We start from the raw sequence: 13,439 nt of genomic DNA, 5'->3' as shown, positions 1-13,439 counted from the left end.
ATTGATGAATGATTTAGGGTGAAAATTAAACAGTGAATCTCTTCCATGGCTCCCACCAGAGCCCAGAGGGATTCCTGCCGATCTGTGCCCGGCAAATTCATTCCCTCGCTGCCCTCAGAGACCAGTCAAGCACTTGGTTTTTTTAAAATTTTTTTCCCTCTGAAATCCTTTTTAGTGCCTGAGTGAGATTCTCGATGCTCTGAGAAACAAACCTTCCCCCTTTGGTTTCCCTTAGGATGCATCCAAGCCGCTGGAGGTGCTGCTGCTGGAGAAGAACCGCTCGCTGCAGTCGGAGAACGCCACGCTGCGCATCACCAACAGCGACCTGAGCGGTAGGTCCACCCAAATTGTGGCTCTTCTGGGTGCCTCTGCTGTCCTGTGATGGGAGGGAGGGCTGAGTGAGAGCTGAGTGTCTGAGCTAATGCATGGCAGGAGGATTAAGAAGCAACAGGAGCACTGCGTGACGTTGGATTTCAGTAGTTTTATAGGCTGGATAATGAAGTAAAAGTTAGAGAGTCTGTAGAGGTTAAGGAAGAGGCTGTACCAATGTTTGAGGTTGTCTTCTGGTTTGGGAACAAATCCATCTCTTTCCCCCACACACAGCGCTATGCAAAATGTTTGCATGTAGATCACAGTCTCCCCGTCTGATACACTTGGAAATACCACCAGCAGGTCAGCTTGGGAAAGCAAAATCCTTTCTTCCCAGCGAAGTGTGTTTGCTGTTTGGCTTTCCTAATGTGGGCTTTTACATCTTGTGTGCACATTTTTTAAATGGCAAGTCATGGAATTTCCAGATTCTTGAATGATGGTTTTTGCAGCTGGATGAAAGTTTAAAGTTGCCACTGGCCCTGGGTTTACTGAATTCTGAAGCGTTTTATGACTTTTAACTGAGTGATCTTGGTGCATCCACCTAATGGTTATTCCTTTATTCAAATTGGTTTGTTCCAAAATGTAAATGTTTGCTGCATTTGGGTTCAGTCAGGTCCAATGAGTCATATCTTGAATGAAAGACAACAGAGAGACTTGCTGTCTGTAACTGGATTTATTTAACTGTATCACTGCACTTCATGTAACTGTTCTAGTGTTAATGTTTGTAAGGGGGATTCTCCAGGCTGCAACATACAAGAAAGGTGCAAACATGAAATGCATGTTGTTTGTTTTGGGGGCCTTGTTTGGCTTAAAAATTTTCAATCATGGAAAAAAAAAAATTTAAAATAAAAATTTAAAAAAAAGTAACCCAACAAATGAAAACAAACGAAAAACAAACAAAACCAAAACTCCCACCGCCACTCCATTGGCCCGTGTCAATCTGCACTTTTTCCCTTTGCGGGGCAAACTTTGCATTTTTTTATCTTGGTTTTTCCCTCTTTGACCCCCCATAATGCATTATGTTTGACCTTCCTTGTAGGGTCAGCCAGGAGAAAAGGGAAAGACCAGCCTGAGAGTCAGCGTCCTGCAACCTTGCCGGCCTCCCCTCCTTCCCAGTTGCTCCGCAACGCGGGGGAGCAGGCTTCCAATACTAATGGTACACACCAGTTCTCACCAACGGGTTTAAGTCAAGACTTTTTCAGCTCATCCCTGGCGAGCCCCAGCTTACCCCTGGCCTCCACAGGAAAATTTGCACTAAACTCTCTCCTCCAGCGACAGCTAATGCAGTCCTTCTACTCCAAGGCAATGCAGGAAGCAGGAAGCACAAGCATGATTTTTCCAACAGGTCCATACAGCACAAACTCCATATCTTCCCAAAGTCCATTACAACAAAGCCCGGATGTAAATGGCATGGCCCCATCTCCCAGCCAGTCAGAAAGTGCTGGGAGCATCTCCGAAGGCGAGGAGATAGACACGGCCGAAATTGCACGTCAGGTGAAAGAGCAGTTGATCAAGCACAATATTGGACAGCGGATATTTGGACATTATGTGTTGGGACTGTCACAAGGGTCTGTGAGTGAGATCCTGGCCCGGCCAAAGCCATGGAATAAACTGACTGTGAGAGGCAAGGAGCCATTTCATAAGATGAAGCAGTTCCTGTCGGACGAGCAGAACATCCTGGCTCTTCGCAGCATCCAGGGCAGACAAAGAGGTAAGAGCTCCCCAGCCCCCTGCTCCTCTTAGTTCCGAACATTCCGAACCAGGAGCTTCTCCATCCGGGGCTGTTTGTGCACTGCTGCTGCCGCTCTCACCCAGCTCAGGTGCCAGGTGCAGCAAGTTCAGCTCTGCAGCACTCGGGCAGGTTCGTATCTGTGCTTATGCTTTTTTTAGCCACTGGTTGGTGCCTGTCAGCAGGAGCGAGCAGCAGGGACACTCACAGCCCTCACTTGCCAACCCCTCCGTGCCACAGCTCAACACGGAGCCAAAAGGGTCAGCAGCTACTCGGGGTATCAGCCCTCAGAAACACTTGGGGGTTTTTATTTGAGGTTATTTACTGAGACCAGGCTTCTGTTGTGTCTTGTGTGATTATGTTTTTTCCCCAAAGTGTTCTGACAAAATAGGGTAGGTGATGCATGAGATGAGTAATTAAAACACAATCCCAGTTTAAAGCAGCTTTGCATATTTAAGGCAGCGATTTTAAGAAGTAACATGCATTTCATTGTGATTCATCTTAAGGCTGAGATTTACATTTAGAGAAACTGAAAAGTAAGTTGTTTACAGTCAAGAAATATTGGAAAGGACAGGCAGGGTTTTCCTAGATTTTGTTTAATTGGAAGCACACACTGTTAGATTTATAATCTGTTCTTCCTTTTGATGATTGTACTTGAGGGGATTATCTGCCCATCTTTAACCTCTTCATTTTTGGTATCTCTAGACATTTATTTATATCTGTCTAATCTCCTTTCCGAACATAGCTGTAATCTTTATTAACAAATCAGCCAGCCTTGCTTCTTCCCAAGTAGCCAGTTCCTCCTGCTCAGGGGCCCGAGGGGCCAGGAGAGCTCAGGGCCAGGCTGCCAGCTCCTCATGTCACACAGCCCGTGATGTCAGAGCAACCATCCCCTGATTGTTTTGTTCTTACCAAACTTGTTTTTCAACAGAGAATCCAGGCCAGAACCTGAACAGACTATTTCAGGAAGTACCGAAACGAAGAAATGGGTCTGAAGGTACGTCACAGGCAGGTGTTTTTCTTTGCAGTCAATCCCTAGGAAGTGGAGTGTGCTTTAGCTGTGTGTTTCCTTAAAACTGTGCAGTTTGATTCTGGCCTGGAATCTGATAGAAAAACAGACAGTAAGTATAAAACAAACCATGGGTTAGATGAACACTCTGCTTTTTCTAATTCTGCTGCTGCTGTACTAACGTAACCCTGTTTGGGTAGTTCTTCCACTCCCATCCCCCCTGCAAAACAGATAGAGAAGAGATGGAAGTGGCTTTATAAAGTCATCAGATCTATTGAAATGCTCTCTTTGCTATTTTTGTGGTTTTGGAGGGAGAAAGTTGCACAGTTGTAACATCAATTGCATACTGCTTCTGCTCTAAGTTTACTTCTTTCTTCTCATGGGGCTTATGCTGACAAATTCCACTTTAATACACTGCTAAATTAGTGTGATGCTTAGTTCAGTATTATATATGAAAAAGACAACAAGAGAAGTGAACATCAGATCCATAAATTATCACTGAACAGGAAGTCTGAACATTTTTGTTATAGATTAGTTCCAGAAATTTTCTTTTAGTGAGACCAGAAAGAAGGAAAAACAAAGGCAGGTACCTCAAAAGTCTGTAGTTATTTTGACTCCAGTCACAAATTACCTCAATTGCTTACAAACAATAACCCCATAATGGAAAATGCAGTTAAGTGCAGTAGCACTCACAGTTTTCCCTCCTTTTCTTCCCCTTAGAGGTTAAAAAACAAAACAAAACAAAAAAACCGAAGCAAAACCAAGCAACCAAGTAATAGCTCTTAGCTGGAGAGTACTTCAAATGGTATCTGTGTTTAAATGACTCTTTCTCTTAATGTATTAACCTCTGGAAAGTTAAAAATTATTTTTATCTAGTTACTTTTTAATTCTGTTTTGGGCTGAATGTATACTCATCCTACTTTGCCTAGCAGCTGATGCCATTTTTAAGTTGATTCCTGGACTTATTATTTTAGCTTTCTTCCTTTCCCCTCCAGTTCTTTTCCCTTCTGTTTCCTCTTCCCCTCCAAAAAATAAAAAATAAAAAAATAAAAAAATAAAAAAAAAAAAAAGAAAAGGAAAAAGAGTAGATCTATATGTGTTATCACAGAAAAGGAATATATGACCACTTAGTTCTTCCTCTGGTGTTCTCACCATTCTGGGGCAGCTAGAGACAGGCACAACGAGGATATTTTGCTTTAATTATGTTTTTGTGTGATGTAAATGTTGGTAAAGGTCCTTTGCAAGTTGTCCTCAGGTTGTGCTGGCCACGTATCACATTCAGTGTGTGTTTGTGTTACAAAAACAGCCAAATAAGAGTTTTCCTGGTGTCATTAGTTGTGTTTTCCTCCCCAGGTAACATAACCACACGGATCCGAACGGCAGAGTCTGGCTCTGATGAAGCCATCAAATCCATTCTCGAGCAAGCCAAAAGGGAGCTGCAAGTACAGAAAACAGGTACAGCCTCATTTTGTCTCTGCCTGCTTTTACTGCAGAATTTAATTAAAACAATTGCCATGAGCTTTCTGGTCAGTTAATTATATTCTTAAAAGATTCAGTGTAGGTTTGAAGAGTTTTTTGGAGATTTTTATTGTTACTTAGTGGGGGTGTTTCTGACTCCGAGGCGTCCCAGGTTAAGGTCCTACGTGTCCCGGCGTGGTGGGGTCTCTGCTCTGCCCTGCTCCCTGTGGGATTTCTGAACACCTTCATCCCTGTGATAAAGAGAGCTCTGAGCTCCTGGCTGCCCTCCAGACCTGCAGGAGTCACTGAGAGGAACCTACAGAATCCTTTCTTCTCCCAGTTTGCTCCTTGGAAAGGGAACAGCTCCTGCTTTCTCTTCTCTTCTGTCTCACTCAGGCCCCAGGGACACAACTGCATGGGAGAGGGGCTGGATGGATTTGTTGGGGTGAAGGTCACACTCCAGGCAGCAATTACCAGTCCCAGCACCATGGTACATCCTGTACTCATATAGGCACACTCAGTCCTGACTCTTAGATGACTTTATTTTTGGTTACAGAACATATTCAGTGAATGAACTGGCAAATCCTAAACACATTCCCTCTCCCAAAAAGTCCTTCTTAGCCTGAGATAAGTCTAATTTCTCATTATATGCTGTCATGTAATTAACATTTCTGTCTAGTCCATGGCCCTCTCAGCTTTAAGAGTTCCCAGTAGTGCTAGTGGGCTGAAGTAGAAATTACTGTGCAATACTTCTGTTTCATTTTTTAAAGCAAATACGGATTAGCAGTTTTGGATAGTTGTCTTTCAAATGAAAAGTAAATTAATCTCATGGCAGAGTATAAAACACTAGTTAATATATGATCTAAATAATATGACTTTATACAAGAAATTATTACATAGAGAAAAATATGGGCTATGTGCAGGAAACTGCAAGAATGTTACTCAGTAGCATATTTCATCTGAGAGTCTCAGACTTCCTTTCAAATATTAATTTGGCCTCAAAACTCCCTGTGAAACCAGCAGATAAAACAGCAGAAATAGTCTTACTGTCTTTTTTTCCTATTTCGTAGCTTTTCATGTATTTTACAGCGTGTGACAGAAAGGAATGTAGGGAGGCAAATTCAGAAATGCATTCAGATGAGCTTTAGTATTACTGGAGCGATAGACAGTGTGTTGGAAATCTTCTTTCACTTTGGGGCCACTCCTTGCAGTGTGGGGTTCCCTGTCCCACCTGGTGCCTCACTTTGCCTGTTCTCTGCAGAGCAGCTTTCAGAGGAACTGGTTTCCAAGCACTGGGGACCTCAGTGGAGACTGAAATAGAAGCAGATGCCATTGCAAAACCTCCTGGCTCTGCAGAGATAATTCCCCACCCACGTTCCAGTCTCTGCTCATCCCCAACTGCTGCAGCACAGCCACCCAAATCCTGGTTCCTCACTGGAATGCTGCATTTGGGGCTTATCTCTGCTGAAAGCACCCGTGGCTCCATCCTAGAATTTCAGATAAGGGAGAGAGTGATGGCCAGGTGTCAGCCTGGCTCTGGAGGAGCTCTTTATTTCAGTGGTTGGGACCATGGTACAAGAAAACAGGAAGCAGGAGCATATTTAGTTTGTCAAGTGAAATCATGATGATCATCTTCCTAAAGTTCTGTCGTTGTTGTAATTTGTGTGTTGTGTTTTTGACGTTAAAAGGTCTCACCTTTTTCATACTGTAATAGTCTGTCCAGGTGAATGCAGCTGTGGTCAGTTCTGAGTGTGTGTTAAATTCATTTGTGGAGAAAAGAGTGAAATGAAAGGTTAAATAACTTTGTAAATGCAGCTATAAAATGTTATTGACCACGTGGGGGTGGGGGAAGAAGAAGTGAAGGGTTGATTTTCAAAGGCATTTATTTGAAAATTTTTACAATGGTGGAAGGGCAAGTGATCCCAGACTTGTGCAGCTGAGTCTGTGCGTGCAAACATCCAGCACTTTGGCAACTCTCAAAATTTTCCAGTGAAGGACTTTGGAAATCTTAACATTATTTTGAAAAGTGCAAATCTTTGCTTAGTGAAAACTCCTCCCTTCCATCCAGAAATGTATTTCAGCCCCGTTTTGGTTTATTTTTTCCCCGTCAGGGAAATGTTTACAGTAGCACGTGTTGAATATGAAGCATTTTCCTCTGTTGCATTTAGTCTTTTGGTTGTTTTTCATAGCTGAGCCGGCTCAGCCGCCTTCTGCCTCTAGCAGTGGCAATTCTGATGATGCAATTCGATCCATTCTGCAACAAGCCCGACGGGAAATGGAGGCACAGCAGGCTGCCCTTGAACCTGCCTTAAAAACACCACCTCTATCTCAAGCTGACATTTCTATCCTGTCCCCCAAACTAGTGTCTACACCTGCAATGTCTTCGGTTTCCAGCTATTCTCCTTTGGCCATATCCCTGAAGAAACATTCATCTGTCACTGATTCCAGTATCTCTGCATTGCAGAACCTCTCTGGGCTCAAAAAGGAGCCTCAGGAGGCACCTGTTTTAGAGCTTCATGGAATAAGTGATTCTGCCCAGGGTATGTTGAGGCATGTTAAAAATGAGTTGGGACGTGGTGGTGTTTGGAAGGACCATTGGTGGAATACTGTGCAGCATGAGAGAAGAAATGCAGCTCTTCCCGAAGATATAAAAGTTGAGGAAGCCAGTGGTGGAAAAGAAAAGGTCAGCAATCAGACTAGGCCAGATCGTAGCCAGCTCCAAGGACCGTCTTCTTCCGAGTATTGGAAAGAGTGGCCAAACGCGGAATCTCCGTACTCGCAGAGTTCTGAATTGAGCATGACTGGGGCGAGTCGCAGTGAGACACCACAGAATAGCCCCCTCCCTTCATCCCCTATCGTGTCCTTGTCCAAGCCATCCAAACCTTCGGTTCCTCCACTGACACCCGAGCAGTATGAGATTTATATGTACCAGGAGGTGGATACCATAGAGCTAACGCGGCAGGTCAAGGAAAAGCTAGCAAAGAATGGCATCTGCCAAAGGATCTTTGGGGAAAAGGTAAAGAAGTGGTTCTCTCTTGTTTCACCGGTGTTGTGATTGTGCCCTCTGCTCCTTTCACAGGCGCAGAGCCAGAGGGGTCCTATGGAAAAATGTTTTTGCTCCGTGTGTGAAGTATTTCAAAACTCACCAAGTATCAGTTTCCCTGTGTGGTAGGAATCGCAAGGGTTTTTATACAGGGATTGGCTTCAGCCACTCGGAATTAGGAATGGGGCCCCGAGTTTAGAAAACTTGAAAGCTGAAGCAAACATTGCTGAGACTCAATATTTCATGCTTAATGTAATGAATTTGTGGAATATTTGAGTAATACCATTGTCATGACTGGAGAGTCTTAACTTTGTTATAAGTGAAGATTATGGACACAAGAGCATTTTTCCTCTTTCGTTATTATTTGGAAATGTGCACAAGGGCATTAAAACAAACACATGGAAAATCCCCTAACTCCCCTTAGTCTGAAGTCAAGAATTCTAAGTCATTTCTAATACCTGGTGCTCAGTACCTCAGTGTGCTCTGAGATGTTTTAGAGCAATGTTTGAGTACAGATAAGCCTCCCTGAAGTTCTCACGTTGTGAGCCCTAAGCACTGAGCACGTGGGATTTTGAGGGTCCCTAACCACCAGAAAACCCCTCCCAGGCTGTAAAAAGTGTTGGACATTTGTTTTTTCTTCTTGCTAGAAAGAACTGAATCAATATAAAAGTGTAATAGGAGCTGGCATCGCACTATTACCTTCTCACTAAGATGTAAAATGAAAAGTCTGACCTCTCGGGGTCGTTAAAGATCCCATGGCAGCTTTCATTAAGTATGATTTTTAACTCTTGTACCTGTGCTGAATACCAGGCAAGTAATTGCATTCTGCCTGTCTGAAATTCTCCCCCCTCCCCCCCGCATTCAGCTGTATTCTTAAATATTTACTTATGTGGAGCAGCCGCTGCTACAGGTGAAAACACACATCGTTATAATTCATCCCCCAAAAATCAACCAAATATAGGCCTAGTCTCAAAAGTCCCAATTATTTTTGTTTGAGAACAAAATACATGCCAGTCATTGCCTGTTTCATCTGCCTGTGTGTGCCTGGACTCGGTGTTTTTCCTGTTAAAACTGATGAAACTGTTTGACACAAAATATGAAAAGCATGCAAATCCCTCACCAGGCTGCTGCCACCCAGATCCTACAGGAAAAACCCACCTTCCTTCAGAAGGCAACACGGCAGGAAGAAAAGCATTTCCATCCGAGTACCCACAGAATAGAGTTTTTATAATTGTCCAATTTTTACAGCTTTTATAATTGTCCGTATACAAACAATTTGAGCGATACAGTAAAGGAAACTAAAATGATTTCAATTCCCCCCGTTTCCACTGCCAGTGTGTTAACGTGCCATTCTTGGTTGCTTCACTTCAGGTATTGGGGCTGTCCCAAGGAAGTGTCAGTGACATGCTCTCCAGGCCAAAGCCATGGAGCAAATTGACCCAAAAAGGCCGAGAACCATTTATTCGTATGCAGCTCTGGTTGAATGGTGAGCTGGGACAGTGTGTCCTGCCTGCACAAGGGCAGCAACAAGGACAAGGTAATTAAAATTCCACTATGTTGTTTGAGTTGAGGAGGAGGAGATTTATTTTTTTTTTCTTTTTCTATTTTCTGTATTTTTTTATTCTTTTTTAAATTTGCAGTAAGCCAGCCTTGCACCAGTGCTGGTCCAGGCGTTATGGAAGTGGCACCATCCCACCCTGGCAGCCCGGCCAGTCCCTAAGGGGACGTGCTGGGAATGTTTATGAACGTTGATGTGTAATTGATAAGCAGCAGTTATCGAGTTCCTCATTAGGGTGATATTATCTAGGCATGAATATGACACACAATCCCAAAAATTTTGGCCAAAGAGCTGGAAAATGTTGTGCGCTGTTTCCTAGGGTTGCACAGGGGATTTGGATTGTTCCAGGGAGAATATCGATTGCTGTCTCAGGAGGTGAGCTGGAAAACTGAGCTTTAAAGGGGGAATGCTGGGTTGCAATGGCACTTTTATTGTGGCTGTCTCTTCCCCTAGTACCTATTGACACAGAAAGCCAGGCTGGAGCCTGGCCGGGGTGCACCTTTCTGTGCCATGAGTTAACTGAGCAGCGAGCCCTTGCCGAGATCAGCACTTTGCTATTTGTTGAGCCTGCTTACTGTTTAGTTTGTGGTTTGGCATCTCCTTTTATTGTTCCCTGATTCTCCTCTCCTCTCTTATCTAGTCCTTCACTCTGTGACATCATTACAGGATTCCCTACAGCAGGGATGTGCAAGCTCAGGTAATCAGCTGGTTTCAATGATTTGCTCTGAAATAATTCTCTGTGCTTTTGTTGCGTTTGCTTTGATGCCGAGAGGTTTCTCACATTTTGTTGTATCATACAGGAGTCCCTTCAGTTTTCTTTATTAATGCAGTTAATTCCTCCTTCTCTCCGTGTTGCTATGGCAGATGTAGGGAGCACACATATTTAGCTGCATATATTAGGTAAAGAGACTCTGTCTGATCTTAGAGATCATTGGCTCTGTAAGGGTTTTTTTTTGCCATAGTTCAGCTTATCAATGTGACATGTGACAATGGCTGTAAAACAAGCCTTGGTTTGTAATGTGATCCACATACTCCAGCTGCCTCACTTGCTGGTAGGTTTTTTTCCACTCTCCTTTGCACAAAATCTGCTTTGTTAATCCAAAGGTGGGGAACAGACCACGTTATGTCTGTTTCAAGCTTCATTAAATATTCCCAGCTGACCTTTTTTTTCTCTCCCTTCCATTTTCAAAAAATAAAAATAAATAAAGAAAGCAGATGCAGCAAAGCTGAGTGTCAGGGAAGTGAGTGGCTGAAGGCTTTAGAGATGGTCACAGGATAGGAGGGAGGCTGGGACAGGAGAGAACAGCTGTGTTCCTGCTGTTAGATACCAAACTCTACCCACACAGCCTCTTACCAATGAAATGCTTCACTGACGTAAAACACTCCAGAAAAATACCCGTGCCCTGCTCTGTGCTTACAGCCAGTGCCCTGTGCTGGAGAACTGCTGCATTTCAGGGCACAGACAGGGAAGGGCTGTGCTCTTCTTCCACCTTTCTGCTGTTCTGAAATACTCCTTTTTTTTCCTGCAGCTTGCTGGCTTTACTCTGAATATCCCAACTAAAGTGTTTTTTTCTCTCTACTGGGGAAACTATTTTGCATTCTAAAAGATTTTACTAGAAGAAAATTCGTGATGATATTCAGTCCACGTTTTTCTTAAGGAGAACAGTTGAAAATAAATACATACAAGAAAGAAAAAAAAAATGCCCCCAGTAAAAACAAGCCATGAAAACAAAACCAAAATGGGAGAAAATTATTTGCAATCATAGGGCTATTGTTACTTATAGCCAAGCATTTAGGGAACATGGAAATTTCCTGTGATGGTTCATTAAAAACATGCCATTGAGTACTTTTTTTGTGGCATCAATGCCGTGCAAGAGTGTCACAGTTACAAACGCCTGAGACGGCGTGGAAAATATGAGTAATTAATTGTAGCCATTTTAGGGGGAATTCGAAATCAGAGGAGCTGGGAGATGCTGCATTGTTATTGCTAATCTTCATATTTATGACTAGCTCTAATTATAAAAGATGGAAAGACAAGCCCATAGTATTAAAATCCAGCCACCCTCTGGATTCTCGGGGGGATCGCTGGGAGCTGAAAGTGATTTCCTTCAGGAAGTTCAGTTTTGCTGCTGGGATATTTTGTTCCCTCCCACACTCCCAGTGTCGTTTGTCAGTTCCTGCCCTTGAGCTAATATTTTGTGAGGTGACACATTCCTATCAGCTAATAAAATCATGTTATTGATGATTGTCCTGCTTCATTCCTTAAAGCCGACTTACAAATGAGAAAATGGGCTCGTGCCCTTTCCTACCTCCTCTCACAGGGTTAAAAATAGAATTGTTGTACAAAATGTTCTTTTCTTGGTGCCTTTCTCTGTGTGAAGGCATGAGGAAGGTTGTGACACCAGGCAGAACAAAAGAGCAAAAACCAAGTTATTTGAATGAGGAAGGGCAGTTTGGTAATTTCCTTTTATTAGCAGCTGTTCTGTAATTAAAAATGCAGCAAACAGTTTGGAAAAGGTAATAATAATTATGCATTTGTGAAAGATCCATCACTCCAGGGCAGGGAGAAAAAAAAAAAACGAGAGAGAGAGAGAGAGAGAGACAGCTCCAATTTTCTGGTCTTCTGAGACGTTTCCCAGGAAAATCAAGGCAGAGAAGGTTGCATACTTGTAATTTTAAAACAGAAATTAATCAGAGCAGTTTTGAAACAAGGAAAGGTCTGGAGCCTTTTCCATGTAATATAATTGGCTGGGAACTTGTTGAATGCATGAAGGGAAAGAAGTGAAATTAAACTAATACACTCAGTGGCTCCTGAGTGCTTTGCCAAGAAGGTCTTCAGTGTACAGAGTGTCAACATGCATAGTAACGACTCAAACTTTTATTAGCTGGGAGTATTTTCATTACTGTTTGGCTCTATTCTATCAAACCAGCAAGATTTTCTGGATTTCTGGCCCAGTTAGTTACACTTCTAGATCATGAAGTTTTGATTAACACCTCATTCATGAAAATCTCACCTTTTGTCCAGTAATTTTCCATTCTCATGTGCAGACAGATGGGCCCATCAGTGCTTCATATAATGAATGGATAAACATATCTATTTTTGATATATTTTTATATATGTTGAGATAGCAAAGGGAAGCTGGGCTTGTTTTTCTTCTTTGGAAGCTGTATTCATGGATTTTATAAAACACAGCCTATACCAAAATGACAGCTGGGTATGTACCTGTGTTTTCTCCCTGTGAGCTTTTCTCAAGGCTTGGTGATTTTGTGCAAGTTTCAGGGAACATGTTTTACACAAAAATGGTGTCTGTACCCTAGGTGGTCAAAAATAGTATTGCTGTGCCTTTTCTAACATTTTTTCTGTGTATTTCTTTCCACCTAAATGCTCTAATGCCCTTGGGTAAATCTGCCTTTTTAATGATTTATGTGTCAAAAGCATGGACCAAATCACATGGAAAAAAAAGTTGAATTAGTGTCATCCAACTGCATCAGCATTTTTTCCTGATGAATTTGGCCCTTATTTAGTTGCATTACTGCTGATGGGAGCCGGGGTGGGTTTGAACAGTTGCCATGTGCCAGGAGAAGGCTCAGATATTTCTCTAAATACTTGCACTGTGCACAGCTTTTATTAGTTGGTTTTATTTTGGGGGTTTGTGCTGGGTATCTATAGGAGATTGAGACAGAGTTTCCTTTTTGGTGCTGTTGATTCCATCCGTGGCTGCTCGCAGGAAAGCTGAATTTTTACATTCACTTTTCTCTTTATCCTCTGTGAAGGACATATACTCTCTCTATACTACATTAAAGGCTTGCAAATACTCAGTGGGAAGAAGACGTGCCTTTTTGGTGTGTGTTTCTGTAAGGGTCGTCTTATGACCTAATGTGGAAATCTTCATTTGCCGATACAGCTGCGGGTGATCTCAGGGGATTTTGAATTTCCCTTTTGTTTGTCTTCCTTTCTGGGTATCATCCATCATTCCTAACCTCATGCTGCTTAGCAATAGTAACACTCATGGGAGTTGAAGAAAGGATTATAGCAGCATAAAATGGGGAGCTAATTAGAGCTTGTTTCAAAATCAGAATCTAGCTTGAGATAATTGCGTATTATCTGGTGATTTAAAAACCCGAGATCTACTGTATTTAGATCAACTAAAATATGCATAAAAGCTTTCTTTTCAAAATAAAGTGTTTGTAACAACGGGGAGATTACTTCTTATCGTCCCTTGGGAACACAAATCAGAAAAACCTCAGGATGATTTTCTGTTGTTATGACATT

The 13,439-nt window shown here is 42.6% G+C and overlaps 1 protein-coding gene across 7 annotated transcripts in view; it reads left to right on the top strand.

The window, feature by feature from the left end:
* Positions 1–13,439, top strand: part of CUX1 (cut like homeobox 1) — a 268,969-nt gene that overhangs the window by 195,441 nt on the left and 60,089 nt on the right. Inside the window, exons 14-20 of one of the 7 annotated variants that reach the window (XM_038157826.1) lie at positions 236–332; positions 1,715–2,080; positions 3,030–3,095; positions 4,461–4,562; positions 6,755–7,581; positions 8,980–9,145; positions 9,807–9,863. In XM_038157826.1, the coding sequence (XP_038013754.1) occupies positions 236–332; positions 1,715–2,080; positions 3,030–3,095; positions 4,461–4,562; positions 6,755–7,581; positions 8,980–9,145; positions 9,807–9,863 (1,681 nt within the window). Of the gene's footprint in view, positions 1–235; positions 333–1,408; positions 2,081–3,029; positions 3,096–4,460; positions 4,563–6,754; positions 7,582–8,979; positions 9,146–9,806; positions 9,864–13,439 lie in introns of all 7 variants that reach the window. The other 6 variants (XM_038157822.1, XM_038157825.1, XM_038157823.1 and 3 more) reach the window with 6 other exon arrangements.

Source organism: Motacilla alba, chromosome 19, assembly GCF_015832195.1.
Source record: "Motacilla alba alba isolate MOTALB_02 chromosome 19, Motacilla_alba_V1.0_pri, whole genome shotgun sequence".
Taxonomy (NCBI): domain Eukaryota; kingdom Metazoa; phylum Chordata; class Aves; order Passeriformes; family Motacillidae; genus Motacilla; species Motacilla alba.
The sequence above is the reverse complement of the archived record's forward strand: the minus strand, read 5'-3'. Positions and strand labels throughout refer to the sequence as shown.